This window comes from Thamnophis elegans, chromosome 2 (genome assembly GCF_009769535.1).
Source record: "Thamnophis elegans isolate rThaEle1 chromosome 2, rThaEle1.pri, whole genome shotgun sequence".
NCBI lineage: Eukaryota > Metazoa > Chordata > Lepidosauria > Squamata > Colubridae > Thamnophis > Thamnophis elegans.
This window is the reverse complement of record NC_045542.1, coordinates 147,515,485-147,537,745: the sequence shown is the minus strand read 5'-3', so window position 1 is coordinate 147,537,745 and position 22,261 is coordinate 147,515,485. Positions and strand designations below refer to the sequence as shown.

At 40.7% G+C, this 22,261-nt stretch overlaps 2 protein-coding genes across 3 annotated transcripts in view; both read left to right on the top strand.

The window, feature by feature from the left end:
• Window positions 1-542: 542 nt before the first annotated feature.
• Window positions 543-9,614, top strand: MRPS18B (mitochondrial ribosomal protein S18B). Its single transcript, XM_032210103.1, has 7 exons — window positions 543-962; window positions 3,705-3,855; window positions 6,629-6,726; window positions 7,447-7,515; window positions 7,947-8,013; window positions 8,609-8,668; window positions 9,074-9,614. Exons 1-7 carry the CDS (start codon window positions 843-845, stop codon window positions 9,286-9,288), a joined length of 780 nt encoding a protein of 259 aa, XP_032065994.1. The 5' UTR covers window positions 543-842; the 3' UTR covers window positions 9,289-9,614.
• Window positions 9,615-12,187: 2,573 nt separating this feature from the next.
• Window positions 12,188-22,261, top strand: part of ATAT1 (alpha tubulin acetyltransferase 1) — a 40,709-nt gene continuing 30,635 nt past the window's right edge. The window contains exons 1-5 of one of the 2 annotated variants that reach the window (XM_032210167.1): window positions 12,188-12,998; window positions 14,701-14,761; window positions 16,124-16,215; window positions 17,088-17,148; window positions 20,239-20,352. In XM_032210167.1, coding sequence (XP_032066058.1) covers window positions 12,889-12,998; window positions 14,701-14,761; window positions 16,124-16,215; window positions 17,088-17,148; window positions 20,239-20,352 — 438 coding nt within the window. In that variant the 5' untranslated portion in view covers window positions 12,188-12,888. The remainder of the gene's footprint in view (window positions 12,999-14,700; window positions 14,762-16,123; window positions 16,216-17,087; window positions 17,149-20,238; window positions 20,353-22,261) is intronic. The other variant, XM_032210166.1, reaches the window with a different exon arrangement.

The following is a 22,261-nucleotide window of genomic DNA, read 5'->3' as shown; positions in this document are numbered from 1 at the left end:
ATAAAATTATCAGACCGTAATGCCCTTTTTGTCCCCCTCCCAAGCCGCTCCCATAATAACGTTGGCAGAAACACAGTACTCACCTTTAAACAGACCCCAGAATGGCCGATGGGAGCGCGCGCGGAGGCTTTTATACGGCGGCACTCCCTCCACTCAACGCCTCCTCCCACCGTCGTGCGCGGCGTCCAAAGAACAAAGCCTTGGCCGCCTGCCCCGCCCAGCTGAGTCTCCCGTTTGCCTAAATACGGGATAAAATTTATATCGACGCACACGGTTCGAATTCAATTTTGAAAAGCAGTTCAACGGTCTGCGAAAAATTAAAAAATAATCTGGGTTAAGCTCGTGACGCAGTTAGGAAATCAGGAATGCGCATGTGCGAGCGGCCGCCAGGCTTGCCGTCGTAAAGCGTTGCGTGCACGCGCACAGCCACGGGATTGCTCCGCCGTGGAGGCTGGGAATCAGACAAGGGAGATGGTTTCCGGAACTGAGCATGCGCGTAGTTTGGCCGCTTGAACGCCGAGCATCCTCCCGAGAGTTAAACAATTCTGGTCATGCGCAGTAAGGACCCAGCGCCGTTGGCTTCGATGGCTTCCGGTGGGGGTTTTATTGTAGGGGGAGGGAAGGGCAAATCAACCCGTGACAAAAGATATCGAAGCCAAAAAAAATAGAAATCTTTTAAAAATTGATGGTGAGGTTTGTTTGCAATACATGTATGGTCGCTTCTCCTGGAGTGAACTGGAGGTAATAACTAACTGAAATCACCTGTCCTTGAAAATAAGGGCGGGAGGAAATGCCTCAGGGTTTCTCAAGGTGACCTTGAAAAAAATGAAGCGCAATGGCGCATGCGCAACGGTATTTGTGCCCCTTACAAGATGGCGGCTTCCAGTCGAGCCATGTTGCTGTATGGGAACTTGGCCTCTTTAGCCGCCCGCGTGGCTTTTAATAGGTCTTGCGGGCTACGGGTAAGAAGACGCTTGTGTTTTTTAATAATTAGATTCCTATGTGTTAGATTAATTTTTTTAAAAAGCAGTCTAATAGTTTTTTCCCCAAAAAAATCCATGGTGTGTTTATTTTGCTTTATCATTAGTTTACCTGAGGATTTAACCATGCTTATCTCCTAATATAAATTATATGAAGTATTCTCTAAAGTTTATTCTTAAGATAATAAATATAGAACTGTATGTCTTGCATATCGTCTTAGTTGCAGGATGCCCCAAGATGATCAATATGGACTACCGGTCGATGTTGTTATTCGTAGTTATTAAGTAAGCGAGTAATAAACTATTTAAGTAACAATTTAGCTGCTATTAAAGTAGCATTCAATTACTTTCAGATCATAAATATTTAGAGAGGGCCGATGAACAATCTGAAACTTCATGAAGAGATCGATGAGTTTGGGGAACCCCGTTTAATCTATGTGGACTTTGCTATTTCTAAAATCTCTCGGTTTTCTTCCCTTTTCTCATAATTGATTATTCCCCTTTTCTTTAAAAGAGCTGTAAGTAAGCTGTAAGTTCATAGCTTGTTTTCTGTTCAATAAGAACAAATGTTCTAATGTTCATGATAGAACAGATATTGTTGGCTGTTTCCTACTGTTAAAAAGATCTTTTTTCTAGAGCAGTGATGGTGAACCTTTTTGGCAACTGAGTGCCTAAACCAGAATGTGCGTGCATGTATGCACGCTGAAGCGCTGGAAACCCGAGGACCATCTGGCCAGCGAGTGCATGCCTGTTTTTTTTAACCATTTTCAGGCTTTTTTCCGGTGCTCGGGCACTGGTGATGGCCAGCGCGCAAGTGAACGCCTGAAACCAGAAGACCAGCTGGTGACAGCGCACATGCTCACAGAGAGGGCTCTGCGTTCCATCTGTGGCGTGCGTGCCATAGGTTCACCATCACAGTTCCTCCGTTTTTCCTATCTTATATTTATTGAAATAAGCTATACAGTTTTGCTTTCTTCCCAGAGCCTACATTTTTAAATTGTCTAGAGTAGATTCTTAAATACACATATGTTCCACAGTGTAATAGAGAACTTTGGTTCTCTTAGTTACAGCATAAATTTCCTCCATTGACCTTTTGAATGACAAGTTGGGAAGCTGGGATCCTCAGAGGACTGTTTCAAATGGCCTTTGGGTCTGGGATTCTTGTCTTATTGTAATATCTCTGTTGGTAATTTTCACTTGTATCACTATCTTCTAAGGGAGTTTTCAGCTGGCACATCCTCCTCTCCAACCTTAAGTGTTTGAGAAAGATAAGGCTCCCACCACCCTCCTGCCATTACTAGCAAATTAAAAAAAAGAATACATTTTATAATCCCTGGATATATGGGGTGTGAGAATAACCTTTGGAGTCAGTCTAGATCCCAAATGGTCTGAGTCAAAAGGAGGAATGTAGGTGGGGTAAGAGTCTCAGAAGGGATGCTCCCTAGTTCTCTAGAAAGTAAAGGCAAGAGAAGGACTCGGACTTCCAAGATTTTGTCACAGTAACTTTGCATTAAGGGTAATATTATTACTCATGATTTTGTTTCCTTTAGGCAACCTTGCAGTGTTGAAAGGCTGGATAGACTTGAGATGTATGACTAATAGAATCAAGACTTCCTCAGAGGAAAAAAATATTTTTAAAAGAGCAAATCCCTTTTATCTTAAAATAATCCCATGCAAAACATTCAGTAGCAAAGCAATAAAAATATAAAATTGTTCCAATTTCCGACAGAAAAAAGGATTGGTCTGTTTCCAATTCAAAAGCAACATAGTTACTGAGCTTGTACAGAGAGAATAAAACCAGAAACAAAAGCTATGGCATAAGCACATACTATATCTGTCTTTCAGAGACAGTTTTCCTGAAACAGTGAAGGAGAACAGCCTGTATAATAAGCAAAAATAAAAATCAGGAGGAATGTGGTAGCACCATTGCCGACCATTTTATTAAAAGATTTCCCTTCCAGAATTCTGGGGATTCCAGTGAGTTGATTCTGAGACTGTTGAAGAGACTGAATGCACTTATTTCTTCCCAGCTGCTCTCATTTTAAAAATACATTTTTTCTTGCAAATGTTTCATTTCCCAAATAGGTAACAAGAAGGGAGTGTGTTTTGCTCTCTTTTTCATTACCAGTGGCTTGCCCTGTCATGGAACCCCCAAGAACATTCCCATCAACACTGACAGCGTAAGCCACCAGCATATAAAAAGAAAGCAAACCCCACTACCTAGGTGGATAATGAAACATCTGTAAGAAAACAACCAGGCTCAGAGCATCAAGGACCTCATGATTCCTAATAGAGATGTCACTAGTCCCATACTGCTTCCTCGTGGTCAATGTGGCTGGCTTTTGGTGAATTTGGAGGTGGGCTGTGTGCTCTTTTGCACATTAATTACTAAGCCATACTGACTTGTAGAATTCCATACTTCCTGGATAATAAAGCAATTACAGCAAAGTAGAATCAATAAGAATAAGAAAATATATATTGGTATTGACTAAGGCAATCAACTAAACAAGAAGTGATAACGACATTTTGAATTTTAGTTTTCATAATCCCTTTACTGCAAATAGAGGGTAACTGTTGCCTACCCATTAGAGATTCTGCACTTAATTTCTGAATATTTGATTAAAAATGCTTTTTTTTACTTTTGATTTTTTTATCCTATTATGTCACTGCTAGCTATGCTGGTACCTGTATTTACTACTTGCCTTGCCTTGCTTTGTTTCCTAGCATATACCCACAACTTCCCTCCTGTTGCCCGAGCAATTGGCCTTTCGTACGTACTGCACAGAGGTCAACCAAGAAGAACCCACAAAGCCAGGTGGTCGTGAGATAGATTCACGTTACAAAGAAATGCCATGGAAATACTTGGAGAGTGAAGGTATGCATGAATAGAGGTAGACTGGAAGAATTTTGTGAGTCTAGAATCTGGTGGAAAATGTTATTTATTTGGTCGGTGTTTTTTGTGTAAATTTAGCTAGTTTTGGTTACATAACAAACCATGATTGAATAACTGTGGCTTATCATAGTGTCTGAAAAAGTGTCTCTGTGTTTACAAAATGCCTACAGCAACAAAGATCAACAATGAGATTTCTTAAAATGTTACATGTACTTACACAATATGATAGTAAAATAACAGGTAGACTTTAGCTTACAACAGTCACTCAGCTGTGCCCTGTCCTGGTTCATGACTACTTTGTGGACACTCACCAGTTGGCATTTATATCCTTTTGCAATGACCAAGAGTCACATGACCATGCTTTATAACACATTTGCTGAAAAATTGTGTTTTTCATTTAACATCCAGGGCATTTGCTTAAAGACTGCAGATTTATTTAACAACCATAGTGATTCACTTAATGACCATTGCAAAAAAGATAAAATTTGGTCACTCATGGCAGCAAGATTGGCAAAAATGTTTCAGATATGTCACCAGAATGTTGGAAATGCAAACAAACACAAGGATCTTATTATTACATGTGGTGGATCTGTCCATCGGCAAAAAAATATTGGGTAAAGATAACCTGCTTTATGACCATCACAGAGTACGATTAATGGGCACACTTCTTTACAGTTTTAAGTTGACTACCTTCATAAAAAATAAAAATGAGCAAACAAACCATTATATAGTTACATATGTTCATTTCTACTTAGTGACTGTAAAGATCACTGCAATTGTACCTTTGCCCTCACCAGAGTTCATTTCGGCAAACTCTTCAATCTGGAATAGCAGCACTATAAATAACTGGGTTCACATCTAAACCGAAACTCCTCACTTAGCCTGAGGTAGGAGCCCAAGTACTTGTTCTTCCAGAGAGACAAAGAATGTGAATGAGAGAATCATTCATGCTACCTTATTTTTCTTGAGGCAATGGCAGGGAATCAGGATACGTAATACCTTATGGGAGTACAAAACTCATTTGTATGTGTGTGTGCATGTGCGCAGTACAAAACATATTTCACTTTGAATCTGGAATAAGCCATAGTAATCTGGATGTTTTGTCGAACCCTTTTGGGTGAGGCACAGTGTGGGAGAAACAAAACCTGGTACGTTTTGGTTAATTCTAGGTTTTACACAAAACCTGGAAGGATCCTGAGTGCTTAGAATATAAATCACTGGCCAATTATCCCATGCATAGAATAATTAATACATACTATAGAACATTTTGCACAGTCCTACAGTATAGGTATTATGTGACTTTTCTTGCCACAGTTGTGAATTATTGCAATTGGTGAGTTAGTAACCCAATTGTTAAGGGAATCTGGCTTCCCCATTGACTTTGCTTGTTAGAAGGTCACAAATGGTGATCACATGACACTGGGACACTGCAATCATCATAAATGCATGCCCGTTGCCAAATGTACGGATTTTGATCATGTGACCAGCAGTTGCGTGGAAAAACAGCCATCAATGAACCTGTGCCGTTTTAACTTTGAACAGTCATTATACCAAGAGTTGTAAGTTATGGACTACCTGTGATGTGAGTGTTTTGTTTGGCTTAGGAAGCCCAGTAATTGTGAGTAAGCAGGTAAATGTAGGATTGTGTCATGTAATAAATCCTCAGGCGGCTTCATTGCTCATGTTTACATGTTTATAAGCTGAAAGCTGCTGCTGTGGAATGCTGTATTCATGAAAGATGGAGAGATGGACATACAGATGGTCCTGTATGAAGAGTCTTTGTTTTATGGAACAAAAGTTCCACATTTGTCAATTTTACTCTTTGCAAGTTTGCTTTTCCTTTCTGGAACAGTATTTAAAAGAATTTTGAGGTGGTTCCCAAACCTGTCCTGTTTCATCATATTTTCCTAGTGCCCTAGTTTGCTTTTCCCAGTTTCCTAGATTTGCTTTCATCTTTTCTGGCCTGGGCCTATTCTTTTCTCCTTGGCTTCCTTCCAGGTGAGACTGGAAAAAGGGAAGACTTACGCCTAGTTCAAAATATGGCAAGGGATACTGCTAATCAGAACACAGCAGAGCTCTAAATGGACAAGTGGTCTTGTTTAGTATAAAATAATTCCTTCTGTTGCTTTAGTGTGCAAGTCACACAGCCAGGAAAATTGCCTACTCTCATATAATGTTTCCTATTTCCTAAAACTACAAAATGGATTCATTTGGTACCTACAAAATGGATTCATTTGGTAAACTCGAGCCATGGTCTTTTCAGTGGTGGCCACTCCTTTGTCAATTTTTCAATGCATATAGATAAGGTCACACATCAGGTCTGGCTATAAAAGCAAAATTCCATTTCTTTATTATTCTTTCCATTAAGATACATTCATTTAATGAGCTTGAATTACTATATATTTCTTATCAACAGTCTAGGGTAATTACCAAAATTAATTTTTAAATAATTTGAGAGTTGATTAGTTAGTCCTGGGAAAGGAGAAGCAGGAGAAAGAAAGTTAAAATAACTCACTTTGATTCTGTTTGGTACAAGAGGGGACAAAGGGACACACTGCTGGGCTTTCAAGATTTCTGTTATCATACCATACAACTATAAAATAGCATTCCTGGAATTTTTGAGCTGTTTCCTGACCTGACTTTCTTGAAAGGGTTGACAGTGTATATGGGATGGTAACTTATTGCTTTATGTATCCTGAGCACATTTGTAAAATGTTAGATACAGGCCATAATTTTCTTTTCCTTTCCCCTTTAGAATACATAACTAAATATGGCAACGATCCCGTCTGGCTTGGATACAGGCGTAATTTCAAGGGTCAGGTTCCACCACAGAAAACCCGGAAGATGTGCATTGTGAGTACATTCTGTTTATGAATATGTATGGATGGTTGGATAAGATGCAGCATATCTGTAGTTTGTATTTGAAGGGATATTTCATGTTTAAGGGATCAATTGTATTTTTATTAACTATGCAATATAACATGGCTTACTTCTGGAGTGTTTTCTCTTTGAATTGGCTAATCTGAGTATTTGGGAAGGGAGGGGCAGATTCTTACTCTAAAAATTGTAGGTGTTCATAAGACCATTGAGTCCAAATTCCTCTTCAGTGTGAGAATCCTAATTAATATATCCTTTCTGGTTTCTGCTTGAACCAATCAGGATGAATCCGTGGGGAGGCCAATTATTGTCAAACCACCTACTTATTGTTTCAGTGAGACTTGTCCCAGAATGCAGAATTATGGACTTTTGTTTATAAGACAAACAACAGTTGCATTCTGGGATGATCAGTCTTCATTCTAGATTATGTGACATTATATAGTACAGTATTTTAATATTTTACCTTGGTCTCTTCTATGCTAAACATTTACACTTTTGTCAATTTCTGCTCATGAGACAATTCCCAGTTTCCTACTGACCCTTGAACTTGTTCCAGGTGTCTAAATGTTTCTTAGAGTAGGGTGCCTAACATTAGGCACATTATTTTAAGTAATCTATGATGAATGGGACATTTATAGCATTTTCCTCTCCTAATTTTTTACACAATAAATTGTTTTGTTCTGTCTGTACTTAAAGAGAAGAGGTCATGTCTGTGGGAATCCTTGTCCCATCTGTAGAGATCAACATCTTGTTTTGGATTATAGGGTAAGTATATGGGATTTTTTTTCTTATATTTTTGTTTAAATGTACCTAACTTACCTGAAAGTCTCCAGAGTAGATATACAAACATGTTCCATTGATTAAACATAGAAAAAAGATGCTACAAATAATATAAACAATATAAAGTCTAGGCAGTTCTGGAGCAGCTGGACATAAGAACTATAGGGGCAGCATTGAAATGTTAATGGAAAACAATTGCCTTAGTCCCCACAACCTAACTGAATGAACTTTTAACGGGAAGTTTGAAAGACCAATGCCACTACAGAAACAATTCTGGTCTATCTTGCCATCAGTGGTATTCAGGCAGTAACAAAACAGTTAGGAATTTAATAAATAAAAACAGTTGCATTGGTTGTATAAGCCATGTTTCCTTTTCTAACCAATGAGTAAAATAGGGCATGCCCTTTATCTTACAGAATGTGAAGCTTCTTGAACAGTTTATCTGCCCTCACTCGAATATAATCCTTGATGCAACCCAAACAGGTAACACAGCTATTGCATTTCATGCCTGCTCCATTTAATTCCCTGTCCCAGGTATTCTCTTTCTCTCCCTTTCCCTCTCCCTTATGTAACTATTCTTGTTCCTTCTTTTCTCCCTCCACTCCATACACAATGTTGCTGCTGGCCACATTTGCAGCAACCACCCTCTTTTCCAAAATCTTATTTTAGAAACTGTTCCAGTTGGTTTGCTGCTCTCCAAGCAAGATGCCAGGGCTTTAGAGCGACAGCATTTTAGTACAACATCTAAGGACCTCAATTCAAAACCACAGGATGTGTGTTACCTCTTTTCTGGTGGGAATAAATAGCACACAGAATCAAGTCTCTGAATGCAAATCAGTCTAGAATTCACACAGTACTTATGTAACCTTTGGAACGTATAATGTATTTGTCCTGTTGTTTGAGCATGTGTGAACAAAGCAGGTTAGACTGAGAGGCCAGGGATTTTTTCAGCAGTACAGAAAGTTGCGGAGTTGTAGCTAAATGAGGAATAACTGTATTTCAGGTGTAGGTTTTTTGTTTTGCCTACCACCATGATCCCTTATTATGTCTTGGAAACACGTTTTGTCTTGCTTTGCAGGTGTGTGTGTAAAGAAGCAAAAGGAGCTAGTTAAAGCCATTGATCAAGCTCAAGACAATGGTGAGTAGCATAAATGGGTCTGGAAAATAAGGCAGAGTTGAGTGACAAGTGCTTGTATGGTAGGTTTTGGAGTTTTCAGAGCATCAAGGGTGAGGATGGGAGTGGCTCACAGAAAGCTTGCACTCCCATATTTACTATTGCTTTACTTTCCCCATACAATTTGCCATTTTGCTGCCAAATTTCAGCACCATGGTCTTGGAGTGCTTTGGAGGTTGTAGACAGGAATCCTGCCTGCTCCATACAAGCCATAAGTTATCCATCCTATGCCATGGTTTATAAGCTCACTCAATTCATAGGATATGCTAAGCCAGGTCCTCCCCCAACCTCCCATTAGATAGAAAGTGTGAACCCAGATCAATCATGGTCGTCTTTCTGATATGTTTTCTCTTGTGTCTCCTTTGTCAGGACTTCTACCAGTTAGCACTCCCTTGATTGCCTTCCCAGATGTGGATTGGAGCCACCAGCATCCAGCTGTTTCCAAGACTCCTCCATCCCCGGCTTTGTGTAGCAAGACATCATGGTATCCTTGGTATGACTGGCAGCAACCTCCAGAAAAAAAAATTAAACTCTTCAGGAGGATTTACAAAGATTACCTGAAAGAAGAGAGCAAGCTTTCATAAACCAAGAAAAAAAAAGCAATTATAACATTCCCAAGGAAGCCTGTAACTGATCCTTAAAAATCCTCTGAAGTATATCGTCCAACTGTTACAGGACTGCTATCTATTGTTTCCTCCAGAAGGACTTCTAGTGTCAGTAAGTTGAATGGGATTACTGATGATTTTGGTGATTGAACTTTCCTGGAAACAAGTGACTGAATGAGGGGCGGGAGGGGAAGTATAGGACAGTGGTAAAGCAAAACAAAAATACAATGAAAAGCTATTTGATGTGTGTATCTACAGTGTGATGGGTTTTTCATTTTACAGTAAATCATGATTTTGTTAAAATAGGCTGCTGTTGGCTGGATTCAGACAAAACATAAACAGATTTGCTCACCACACCACACCACACCACACCATGGTTTAGTACAGGAGTCTCCAAACTAGAGACAATGCAGAAGCTTCAAGGTAACTTTGTGTGGCAGTTGTTCTGAATCCAACAAGTATTTGCAATTTTAGCAATTGTAAAAATGCTGGGTTCAGTGAAGGTGCTGACTGTGTGCAACTGTTTTTTAAAAGGCCAATAGCATGTTAGGAATAATAAATGGTGTTAAAAATAGATTCAATTATCCTAATGCCTAAAGGTAGTAACCCATTTGTATAACCACATCTAGAATATTGTGCACAGTTCTAGTCCCCACGCCTCAAAAAGGATATGGAGGAGCTAGACAAAGTTCAGAGGAAGGCAGCTAGGATGGTGGAGGGCTTCCTGATGAGGAAAGGTTGGAACATGTGGCCCTTTTTGGTCTAGAAAGGAGTTGGATGAGGAGACCCATTTGAAGTTTACAAAATTATACATAGTGGAGATAGACAAGAAGGTATTTTGCCCTTTTGACAATACTAGAATCCACAGTCAAGCAATGAGATGGAATCCTAGAAGAATCAGGACAAACTAAAGAAAATATTTTTTATCTGAAGCAAAATTCAGCTTTGACATTCACTGCCACAAGATGAATTGCTAGCTTGGGCTGACTCCAAAAAAGGATTGAACCAAATCACATAAGTCATGGGGGTGGCCGTTGTCTATATTGATAGCAGTGTGATTGCCTGTTGCAGGCCACCTGCTGGAAGACTAGTGGATTTCCTTAAATAGTTGGTTATTCCTTGTGAGAGAAAAACTGAATTACATGGGCCAGGAGTCTTAATTCAAGGATTGAATGAAATCCCTGAAAACCCCAAATTCGGGATTCCAAATGGAGAATTTATCGCTTTGATGAATGTTGTGAAGTTAGTGTTTAAATACTTAAGAGTCATAGGATCTCAGTTCAATTTAGAAATATATTAAAAAAATATGAAGGCTTCTCTAACAATCTGAAAAGTCAATAAATGCAGGGTGCATATTCTGCAGATTGTTAAAATATGAAATGATCAAAGAACATGCTTATGTTCTTATGGGCCTTCATCTTAGTAAAATATATTCAATCTAGTGATGATGATTTGATCTACTGGTTAAAAGTACCAGCTAGAAACCAAAACTGAATTCTAGTCCTGTCTTGGCGCAAACTCAACTTTGAGCCAGGCTCTCTCAGCCCTAGGAAAAATGACAAGCTTCTGATAAAAATGTTGCCAAGAAAACTGAATTGCCAGGAATCGAGACTGAATCAGACACAAAAGTAAGAATTTATTAATAATGTTGTTGATTTTTTTCCCATAGGATATTTCAATTTTAAGGAAACTCTTTTAATTACATAATATACTAGCCGATAACATGGCGTTGCCTGGGTATTTATTTATAGGGAGAAATGTCCGGATCAAACATAATTTCTAATGTTAGATTTTCCCACTTACTAGAGGAAGCCCCCTTGGTGAGTACTCTGAAACCATTACCATGGCAACTCCACTGAGCTATACAGTAGAAGCCATTTTAAGGCACAACAGGCTGTATCTTAACAGAACACACACAACCTAGGGGTGCTTTACTCCCACTATTTTTCTCCAGAGGGTAAGTCACTTGTGTACCAAGTTTGGTTGAAATTGCTCAAGATGTTCCAGAGTTATGCTGGAACATACACACAGCCATTTTTATAAATACAGATTAAGGACAAATGTAGGATGATAAGTGTGCACATTTTTCTTATATTTATACTGTAGATACAGTAACAGCATTCATATGCTGAGAAACTGTTACTCTTATTCAGCAGTGGAAATATGAGAATGCGGTCAAGAATTTATTCCCTTAAAAAGTCAGCGAACAGAATAAAACATGTAGATTCTCTAATAAGGCAGAGCAAGTTCTAACAATGTAATCTTGCATATTTAACCAATAAATTGATGGCACTTTAAATATTCCTGCTAGGAACGGACTTCCTCAGTGATTATCTGACCTCTGCCCTTTCTCAAAACACATCTAGCCTTGCAATTTTAATTACATATAAAAGGAAAGCATAACTGAGTCTTTTAATGGAGACAGATCAGTTGGTGGTGTAAATGGATAACAGTTGCTTGTCATGAATCCATATCTGGCTCTACTTTGCAACCATCCTCAAGTTGGGAAGCATGTTAGAACTAGATTGGTTGTAAGGGTTAAGGCATCAGGCTGACACCAAGACATCATGAGAACTCTAATCTTAAATGAGTTTTCTTAGACATGAAAGCCAGCTGATGACCCCAAATGTGCTTTTTCAAAAGGCAACTGGACTTTCCAGTTTTTTTCTTTGAAGACATTTCACATCCAAGAAGATTCTTCAGCTCTGGATGACAGAGAATCTCCAGACATTCAACTGAATCTCTCTCCCTCTCTCTCCTCCCCCTTCTCTCTTCACACTTCTCCCTCTCTTCTCTCTCTGCCCAACCTTCCTTACAGGGTTGTTGTGGGGAAAAGAGGAAGGAGGATTAGATACGTTCTCTCCCTTGAGTTATTTATAAAAAACAATAATAATAAAGATGGGTTAGAAACAAAAAAGGGCTCCTTATTTCGCTAAGCGGCAAAATAGAACTTTTCAGTGGAACGTTGACAACCGTTGTGGGGCGTGGCTGCCCGCAGTCTGGAACGCTGAGAGACAGAAATCGCGGGAACAAAGGAAATAGATTCAATAAAACTTCCACTTTTAAAAGATGAGAAGAAAGGGTGGCACAAAAGCCGGTACTGTCCATATTCTTTTATCGCTCAATGTATAGAATCGAGCCGCCTCATCCTCACTTACACACACACAGACCCCTCCTGCGTTCCACCCTCTTCCAGATTCCACTCCCGGCTTCCTTCGGAACTTGCCACGCATTTTAACAATCCAGCCAACGGCCGTTCCGAAGGTCCCCGGGTTCCACGCACCTCCAGCCCGCTAACCGCCTCCGAAGCCCCCAGCGCTGTTCACACGCACGCGCGCGCGCGCACTCCCGCCTTTCAGATCAAGGCGGGGAGGGGAGGCGCGGCCGGCGGGAGCCGAGCCCCCGGTTGCTATAGGCGAGTTTGGCGGCCCGGTTGCTAAAGGCGGAGCCGAGCCCGGCACGTCGCTCCGAGATGAGCCCGGGGTTTTTGCGTTGTTAGGCGGAAGTCCGCGGCGCAACCCCCGGCCTAAGAAGGAGAAGGGAGAAAGAAAGAAAGAAAGAGACCCGGATGCCTAAAGTATGGAGTTCCCTTTCGACGTGGACCTGCTCTTCGGCGAGCGGATCGCGACGGTGGATCAGAACTTGCAGCCGTCGGGCAGGAAGGGAGCCGGGCTCGCCGCCACTCACAGGTAGGAGAGATCTTGGCGGCAATGTAAGCCTCCGAGAACCCCGGGCATTCCTAGGCATTGTCCCCGGGGCATCATGGGGAATGCCCCCCCCCCCCCCGACTCCCGTCTCGCCGGCGCGCGAGTTACGCCCTCCTCCGGTCTCCCTCGCGGCGGGCGGAGCCGCACAAAGAACCCGAGCAGCTGGGCGACCTTCAAAGGCGGCGGGGGTGGTGGTGTGAGATGGGGGGGGACACGACCGGCGTATGTGTGTGTGTGTGTGTGTGTGTGTCGTTCTGAGGCCGCCCCTCACTAAACAAGAAGGCCGATGAAGGGCAGCTTGGGGTTCAGGAGGTACATAACACAAGACGAACATAATTTCTTATGTTACATAGACTGTAACGTAAGAAATCCTGGGTCCCTTTTGGCCTCTGATTTTCACACAGAATCTGTTGTAGAGTAAAGGTGTCAAACTGGCTAAAGGTAGAGTAGATGGATAGAAAGGGCAGTGGTGTGCGTTAGGTTGGGGACTCGCCCCTCCTATCCCTCTGGTGATCCTACGAAAAATAAAGAATGGGTGAATGAAAGAGTGAAAACGAATGAAAATAAAGGATTTGGAACTGTCTCCATGCAGTGTTTGTATTATTGGTTGATTGATTCTGCCACCTTCAGAACAGTGAATCTTTTAGGACCACAGCTTGTGAATGTAATGTGTGTGGCTTTGTTACTTCCTGGCGTCTGCCTGAATCAGTTCCTTGCAAGGTTTCTCAGCAGGAATTCAGAAGTGGTTTGCCATTGCCACCTTCTTCCTAGGGTTGAGAGGAAGTGACTGGCCCAAGGTCACCCAGCTGGCTTTGTTCCTCAGGTGGGAATAGAACTCACAGGTTTCTGGGTTCTAGATTGATGTCTTAACCGCTATACCCACTAAAGACCACATAGATAGATCTATTTCGCACCTTATAGATATTCCTATGTCTTAAGCCTCCAGCTGAATTTTAACTTGATGTGTTGTATCTTTAAAACTAAGCTGCAACCTCCTCCTCTTCCAGCCCAGCAAAATGCTGCAGGAGGTTAGGTAAGCATGGCTGCAGTTCACTGCTGCTGGTAAAGGAAGAAAAAGATTCAGAGGTCAAAATCCTCTTTTCCATCAGTCTCATTAAGAAATTAAGTTGCTTGGGTTTTTTTTGGTTATACTGTATATCGATATCTGTATGTGAAGTCTGTTTTGCTGTGGCACATAAACTCAGGTCATGTGTCAGATAGGATGATCACTTGAAGCCATCTTGTGTTGAATCCAAAAGTGAGGTTAACCCCTTCTATCTGGAAGGTTGAATATGTGTGTGTGTATATATATATATATATGGTGGTTCCTATTTTTCTACATGCATTTTTATGTGCTTTTGAACTGCTAGGTTGGCAGAAGCTGAGACAAGTAACGGGAGCTCACTCTGTTACACGGCACTAAGGATTCGAACCGCCAAACTGCCAACCTTGTCTTAGCCACTGCATACCTACCTACCTACACCCCTCCCTACACCCCTCTCTCTGTACATGCACACACACACACACACACACACACACACACAGAGTACATATAGAAATTATCAGTCCTTGGTTGGCTTGTATCTGATGCATCAAATTATCTGTTTTTTTAAAATGTAAAGTATTTTGTTCTTGTTTTATTTTTGCTTTTCTAATTGTTACTACTCCATGTTTGCTTTACCAGAGCTGATATGAAGCAGCAACTCATGAAGATCATAGATGAGATGGGCAAAGCCTCTGCCAAGGTATGTTAACGTTTGTTAAAGAATCAGTTATACTTTTAGAGGAAGTAGAGATAGCAACAAACTATTGGGCTAAATTTTCTGAACAAGCTCACTCATTGAGCTAGAGTACAAATCCAACCAACTGTTAGATTGAAGGAGGCGCCATTGCCTTGCCAAATGTGATTCTGCTCATCTGGTCCAAACATTAAGAAATAATTAACACACACATCCTTTTGAACCAGGAAGCTGCCACATCTGGATCCAAAAAAGAACTTAAGAAATAAACAAGCTTCAAGACTTCCTTGGATTTGTTTTTATTTTAAATTTTTATTTACAGGTAGTCCATGACTTACAATCACAATTGAGCCCAAAATTTCCATTGCTAAGCAAGACAGTTGTTAAGTGAGTTTACGACTGTATTTGCCACAGTTGCTAAGTGAATCACTGCAGTTATTAAGTTAGTAAACAGTTAAATGAATGTGGCTTCCCCATTGACTTTGCTTGTCAACAGTTCATGAAAGGTGTTCACATGTCCCCAGGACACTGCAACCATCATAAATACATGCCAGTTGCCAAGCATCTGGATTTCAATCATGTGACTGTGAAGATAGGTTGCCCCGTTTTATGACCTTATTTGCCACATTTATTAAGTGAATCATTGCAGTTGTTAAGTTAATATCAGTTGTTAAGTAAATCTGGCTTCCAACTTTGCTTGTCAGAAGGTTGCAAAAAGGGATCACATGACTCTGGGACACTGCACCATCAAAGATGAAATAGTTGCCAAGCATCCATCCAAATTCTGATCATGTGACCATGGGGAATCCGCATTGGTTTTAAGTGTGAAAAACTGTCGTAAAACACTTTTTTTCAGTGCCATTGTAACTTTGGGCATTAAACGAAGGGCTGTAAGTTGAGGATTACTTGGATTGCTTCTTGTTCAGAGTGCTGTGATTGGTGTGCAAGTCTCAGGATACACAGGCTAAAAGATAAAGAATATGGGAAGCAAAGGGTATATTTTTCTCTCTAAGCCACCAGTGTTGAACTCAATTTCATTGAGGGCTGCATCGGGGCTGTGGTTGACCGGTGTGTGTGTGGCAACTGAGTTGGTGTGGCCAGCTTGATGCCACTCCCCAAACTGCTGGCATGTTTCCTCTTTGCATTGGGAGACTAGGCCAAAGAGACATGGGCCGGCCCCTTACATTTACCAGGACAGCCCCATGAGCCAGATCTGACCACATCGCAGACTGGATCCGACCCACGAGCCTTGTGTTTGACACCCCTGCTCTAAGCGTTAGTTAAGATGCCCGTCACTTAATTCCATCTTCTCTTCCATCCTGCCTTCTGCCATCATTTTGGTGAAACTCAAAATCTCATTGATTTCAGGCCCAGAATCTGCCAACTCCAATCACCAGTGCCTCAAGGATGCAAACCAACCACCATGTGCTCTACATCCTGAAAGACAGTGAAGCAAAAATGTAAGTGTCATAGCAAAAAGAATTTGGATTCTATGTGAAGTCTACCTGTCTGGAAATAACATTGCTTTAGTTCGGAAGGATTGATTTCCAGATAAATGCATAGGGCAGAGATTTTCTAAGTGTGGGTCATAAGCAACTTTGAGTAGTGAAACAATGTTTTTTGTTATTGTTTTGGGAAAATCTGGTCAGGCGTATGAAGACAAAATGGAAATGTTTTCAAAACTCACTCCTGCTTCATCTCATTTTGCTTGTAGAAGCTTACAGTGGGTAGAATCCACTCTGTAGCTTAAATTCACATGATTTCATTTATGGTTTTAATGGTGCAAGGTACTGCAAGAAGCACTGACACATTAGAGTTGCATTGCAGTCAAAGGTTGCTTTTGAGAAGGGAGCCTATACTGCATATGTAATCCTAGTTTCTTGAATGTTTTTTTGTTATCACTGGAATGAAGCTTGATATTGCAAAGAGTACTGGTGTACAGAGTTGCATTGCAGCTTCTGCAAAAACCTTTGTTCAGCTGCAATGGGACTCTTTATGTCAGTGCCCCTTACAGTATCGTTCTTCCTTTTTACTATAGCCATATGCCAAAAAGCTTTTGACAAACTGGTGTTGTCACAATCCTTTGTGTTAGAATCAATCTTTGGTCAAGTTTAATCTAAATTTATCAGATCTGGATTATTCTGTTCTATTTTCTTTTTGTTAGTCTATTCTGCTCTGCTCTACTCTATTTATTTATTTATTTGCTGAATATTTACCACTTTTAATCCTTCCCTGAAGAAAATCTCACTTTTTATAAGATGGGCAGCTATATAAACTTGATTGATAAATAAATAAAATAAAGCTTTTTATCTTCTTCTTTTACTGATTTCAGGGCTGGCAAAGGGATTATAATTGGCTTCCTCAAAGTTGGTTACAAAAAACTCTTTGTATTGGTAAGTACAGCGGAAAATCACCCTTGATACATGGAATTTTTACCACTAGTGGAAAAGGGTGCTTGGTTCCCAAACAGGATCAGTGCAAAGTTCTGATCAGGAAGTTAGGCGAGATCTCCAAGATCTCTTCCATCCCTTTGATCCAAGAAGTTTTAAATTATACTGATATATTTCCACACTGATGTATTTAAGTCATATTCTCAAAGTATAAATTCTCTATTGCAAGGAATGTGGTGTCCTGCCACTCATAATAATCTTTTTTAAAAACTTGGTGAAAGCTGAAAAGAAGTCTGACAAAGTTTATAGTTGGTTGTGATGCACTATTTCTTAGCCACACCAACAAGATTGTGATCTTGGAGTTGCCCCCTTTATCACAAATGAAAAAAAAGAAGAAGATTGAAAACATCCATTGTGTACTCTGAGTTAAACATCATTGCCATGTTTTTTACAGACATGCTGAATGCCCTCTTGTAAAGTAAAGAGAAAGAAAGATGGTTTAGGGGTTCAGGGACAAAGCTTTATTCACTGAGCCATCGCTTCCTGTTATGCTCAAACTAATCTCAACAATAAGAAAATCAAATGATGCATCTTGGTGAATACTGTAGTGTTTGTTTGAAATCAGTGAAGGATCAGCTGAAATGCTTTTTAAAAAATGAACCATACAAGTAGTATGTTAAGTAGTCATTCTTGTACTGATTCTGATTCAACACAATTTCAGTTTTGCTATTCAGCCTAATTTGATATGGAGAGGCTGTAAAAACACGGCTGCAGTTATTGTTTCTGCTCCAACTTGAGGCACAGAAGGTGAAACAATTCTTTTTCTTGTTCGCAGAATAAATCCCACCCGTGCCCCTTTAACAATCTTCTATTTGTGCGAAATGAAAAATTTAATGAGTGGTTCTGTTTGCTTTTAAACAAGGCTTTCACAATTTGTATCCTCTGAATGCTTCATCCTTAGATTTTTTTGCACTGCTTACCATAGCTATTATGGATTATTAACATACAAATTAAACTGCTTTATTTCAGTATTTGGAAGCAAAGAACTATTGTCTTTGGTTTTATTATACCTCTGTTTGTGGTATTATTATCTATGTTTTTAGAAATCTAGTAATACCCAAAAATTATTAAGAATATCTCCAAGAAAAAGCTTTAAAATGATTTTGCGGGGGCAGAGCCAATGACCCTGGGAAACTAAGCAGCTGGTGAATTGGAGCAGAATAAAATGGCAGCTCACCAGGCCTAATGCTCTTTAACACTAACCAGCATGTATAAATTACTGATTTGAGCAGAGAGTCCATAGACGGATTCAAACTGGAGGTTCTTTTAGTTTACTTTATTATCATTGTACCTCGTACAACGAAATTAAATGCCATCTCAGCATACATCGTAACTATAAAAATAAAACACAAACAAACATCCTTCACATTCTATACAATTGAATTGAAAACCCCTGATATTGCATTAATATTGCACTATACAGTAGAATTCAATCGTGGCACGACAAAACCGCGGTCCACTAAAGCGTGCCCGATTAAAGCGCGTACCTGACGTCATCAGCAGTGCAACAAATAAAATTTAAAATAAATTAAATTAAAATTAAAATAAAATTAAAGCAAGCCGATTCACATAAAGGTAAGGGTTAGGTTAAGGGTTAGGGTTAGGTTTAGGGTTACGTTAAGCGTTAGGGTTAGGTTTAGGGTTAGGTTAAGGGTTAGCGTTAGGTTTAGCATTAGGTTAAGGGTTAGGTTAAGGGTTAGGCTTAGGGTTAGGTTTAGGGTTAGGTTTGGGGGGGTTAGGTTTAGATTTACGCGTTAATTTTAAGTTTACCGCTCACAGCGTGCTGTTTTCGTCGCGCTGTGATGACGTCACGTACGCGCTTTCGTCGAGCGCGCTTTAGTCTACCACGGTTTTGTGGTGGAACCGAATTCAATATACTTCTCTGGGATAGAAGCTGTTTTTCAGCCTATTTGTCCTTATTTTTATTGTACTGTACTATCTGCCAGATGATAATAGTTAAGAAAAAGGGTGCCCAGAATTCGATGGATCTTTAAGAATGTTTTGAACTTTCTTAAGGCAACGGGAGTTATAAAGCTCTTCCAAGGAGGGGAGAGGGCAACCAATGATCCTCTGGGCAATGATGTTAACTCTCTGGAGTGCTGTCCTATCTGCCACTGTGCAATTGGCAAATTATAGACAGGTGCAGTAAGTTAAAATATTATCTAGGGTGTAGCAGTAGAAGGTCACCAGCATTTTTTCATTCAGTTGTTGTTTCCTGAGAAATCTCAGGTAGTATAATCTCTGCTGGGCCCTTTTGAGCAGTGCTGCAATGTGAGTGCCCCAAGTCAGGTCCTCTTTTAAGATAACAACCAGAAACTTAAAACTGGTCACTTGCTCCACTCTATCTCCGTTTATAAGCAAGACTCGACTTTTGAAAAGTGCAGGAAAAGTGTTCTGACCGAGGATTCCCAAAAGCTTGAAGCAAACTCCTGGTACTGACAAAAAAACCCTTTGTTAATTTACTGTGAATTCTGCTCATTCACATACAGTCTTTCAAGGGAGGATTTACAGTCACAGACCTTATCTGGCATAGAGAGCTGCCAGGCCGATATCTGCAAAACTTGACAAGGAGTCTCGGAGAGTCACAAACTAATTAAGTGAACTAATTGTCTCCTCTTTCGCTCCTCTTTTAATTTCCGGGGGGGGGGGGAATTTATCGTCCACCTGTGGCCTTACTCCCAAGTCGACCCCTGTTCTTTAGCTATTCCCGTCATCTGGCAACTCTGCGCATACGCACACTGGGAACAGGCTCCAGTTATTCCTTTCCTTCACTGATATCTGACTTTGAAGGCAGCTGATAACTGGCATATGGCTCTGGCCCCCTCTCTGTCTCTGACACAGAGCCCTCATCAGAGCCTTCCCCAGACTCCAGGACAGGCCCATGTTCCTCCCCAACTCCCTTACTGTCTGAATCTGCTGCTGGCTCCACTGACTGCTGCTGGGCCACAACAAAAAGTTAGCCTGCAGCAGAATGCCTGATTCAGAGAGCTCTGAGCTGTTTTAACATGGAAGCCTTTCTGTTGTTTTTTTCAGGACCGTCATGGCGCTCACAATGAAGTGGAACCGCTGTGTGTGCTGGATTTCTACATTCACGAGTCTCTTCAGCGGCATGGTTACGGCAAGGAGCTCTTCCATTACATGCTGCAGGTGCAGCCCTCTTTTTCGGAGTTGCGTAATCCAAGAAATAATGTCCTGACTTGGATTAGGCCACTGTATTTCGTCGTTACCTCTTGTTTCTTAGAAAACGCAAAACCTCCTCTTTGCTAATTAAACCTGCAGAACCGAGGCGTGGACATAAGAGCTATCATAATCCAAGAATGATTTGAAGAGAGACAGTGCTTAGGGTGCAGTACTGCAGATTACTTCTGCTGACTGCCGGCTGTCTGCAATTTGGCAGTTCAAATCTCACCAGGCTCAAGGTTGACTAAGCCTTCCAGCCTTCCGAGATCAGTAAAATAAGGACCCAGATTGTTGGGGGCCATATGCTGACTCTGTAGACCGCTCAGACAGGGCTGTAAAGCATTGTGAAGTGGTATATAAGTCTAAGTGCTATTGCTATTTCTGAAATCCTAAAGCTCTATCAAACAAGAATGGTTCCACCACAAAACCGCGTTCGACTAAAGCGCACTCGATGAAACCGCATAGCTGACGTCATCAACAGGGCGACAACAGTGCGGAGACAGAAGCACGCTGTAAACGCTAAACCTAAAATTAACCCCTAAACCTAAACCTAACCCCCCTAAACCTAATCCTAAACCTAACCCTTAACCTAACCCTAAACCTAACCCTAAACCTAATCCTAACCCTTAACCTAACCCTAAACCTAACCCCCTAAACCTAACCCTAAACCTAACCCTAAACCTAACCCTAAACCTAACCCTTAACCTAACCCTAAACCTAACCCTTAACCCTAAACCTAACCCTAAACCTAACCCTAAACCTAACCCTTACCTTAAGTTGAATCGGCTTGCTTTCAAAGCGCTATTTAAAGCGCCCTTCTTTCTCCGCGCTCGCTGTTGTCGCCCTGTTGATGACGTCAGCGACGCGGTTTAATCGGGCGCGGCTTAGTCGAGCGTGGTTTTGTCGTGCCACGACAAGAATTAGTGGGGTTCCAGTAGAATATTCCGTAGCTTGCTCTCGTCCAGATCTTCAGGAAATACTTAATTTATGTGATGGCTGGGAATTTGGGGACTTGAAATTCCAATGTATCTGGAAGTCCCAAAGTTGGAAGGAACTCTTTAATAGGAAATGGATTCTTCAACTAGCCAGGTTGAAGGCCATGAATGGGACTGACAAAAGCTTCATGCAGCACAGGGACTCTTATTTTGAATAAAAATTTGCTTCATAGCGTAGCTCTTTTAGTAAAGATGTGTTTTCACTATTCTCTAAATAATGGCTACTATAATATATTTTTTTTACTTTTATTTGGGAGGGAAATTGATTTTAGGAAGGTTAATTAATAAAGAGCTTCTTGTACCTGGACATTTTAATACAAGTAGTCCTTGACTGACAATAATTTGTTTAGTGACAGTTTGAAATTATACCGTTAGTTGCACTCAGAAAGGTTTTTCACACTTATGACCATTGCAGCATCCCCATAGTCACGTGATCAAAATTTAGTTGCTTGGCAACTGGCATGTATTTATGATGGTTGCAGTGTCCTGGGGACATGTGATCATCTTTCGTGACAAGCAAAGTCAATGGGGAAGCCAGATTCACTTAACTGTGTTACCAACTTAACAGCTGCAGTGATCCACTTAACAACTGTGGCAAATAAGGTCATAAAACTCACTTAACAACTGTCTTGCTTAGCAATGGAAATTTTGGGCTCAATTGTGATGGTAAGTCAAGGACTACCTGTAAATAAAAAATTCAGAAAAAAAGGGAATAAGAACCTCGGATATCTTTTTGTCTGATTATTTCTTTCTGAGGTAAACACCCGCCCCTTCTCTTTTCAGATCAGATGCAACCTGGCCTGATTGTGAAAGATAAAATAATGATATCTGTCTCTAAATATTATTTTCCCCCCTGAGAAGTAAATTGCAGAGAAATTCTT

Excerpts from the sequence above, each read along its gene's own strand:
- MRPS18B (XM_032210103.1), top strand. The coding sequence starts at position 843 with ATGCGCAACGGTATTTGTGCCCCTTACAAGATGGCGGCTTCCAGTCGA. Across the intron at positions 3,856-6,628 it reads GAAATACTTGGAGAGTGAAG|AATACATAACTAAATATGGC; the intron begins GTATGCATGAAT and ends TTTCCCCTTTAG. Across the intron at positions 8,014-8,608 it reads CCTTGATGCAACCCAAACAG|GTGTGTGTGTAAAGAAGCAA; the intron begins GTAACACAGCTA and ends CTTGCTTTGCAG.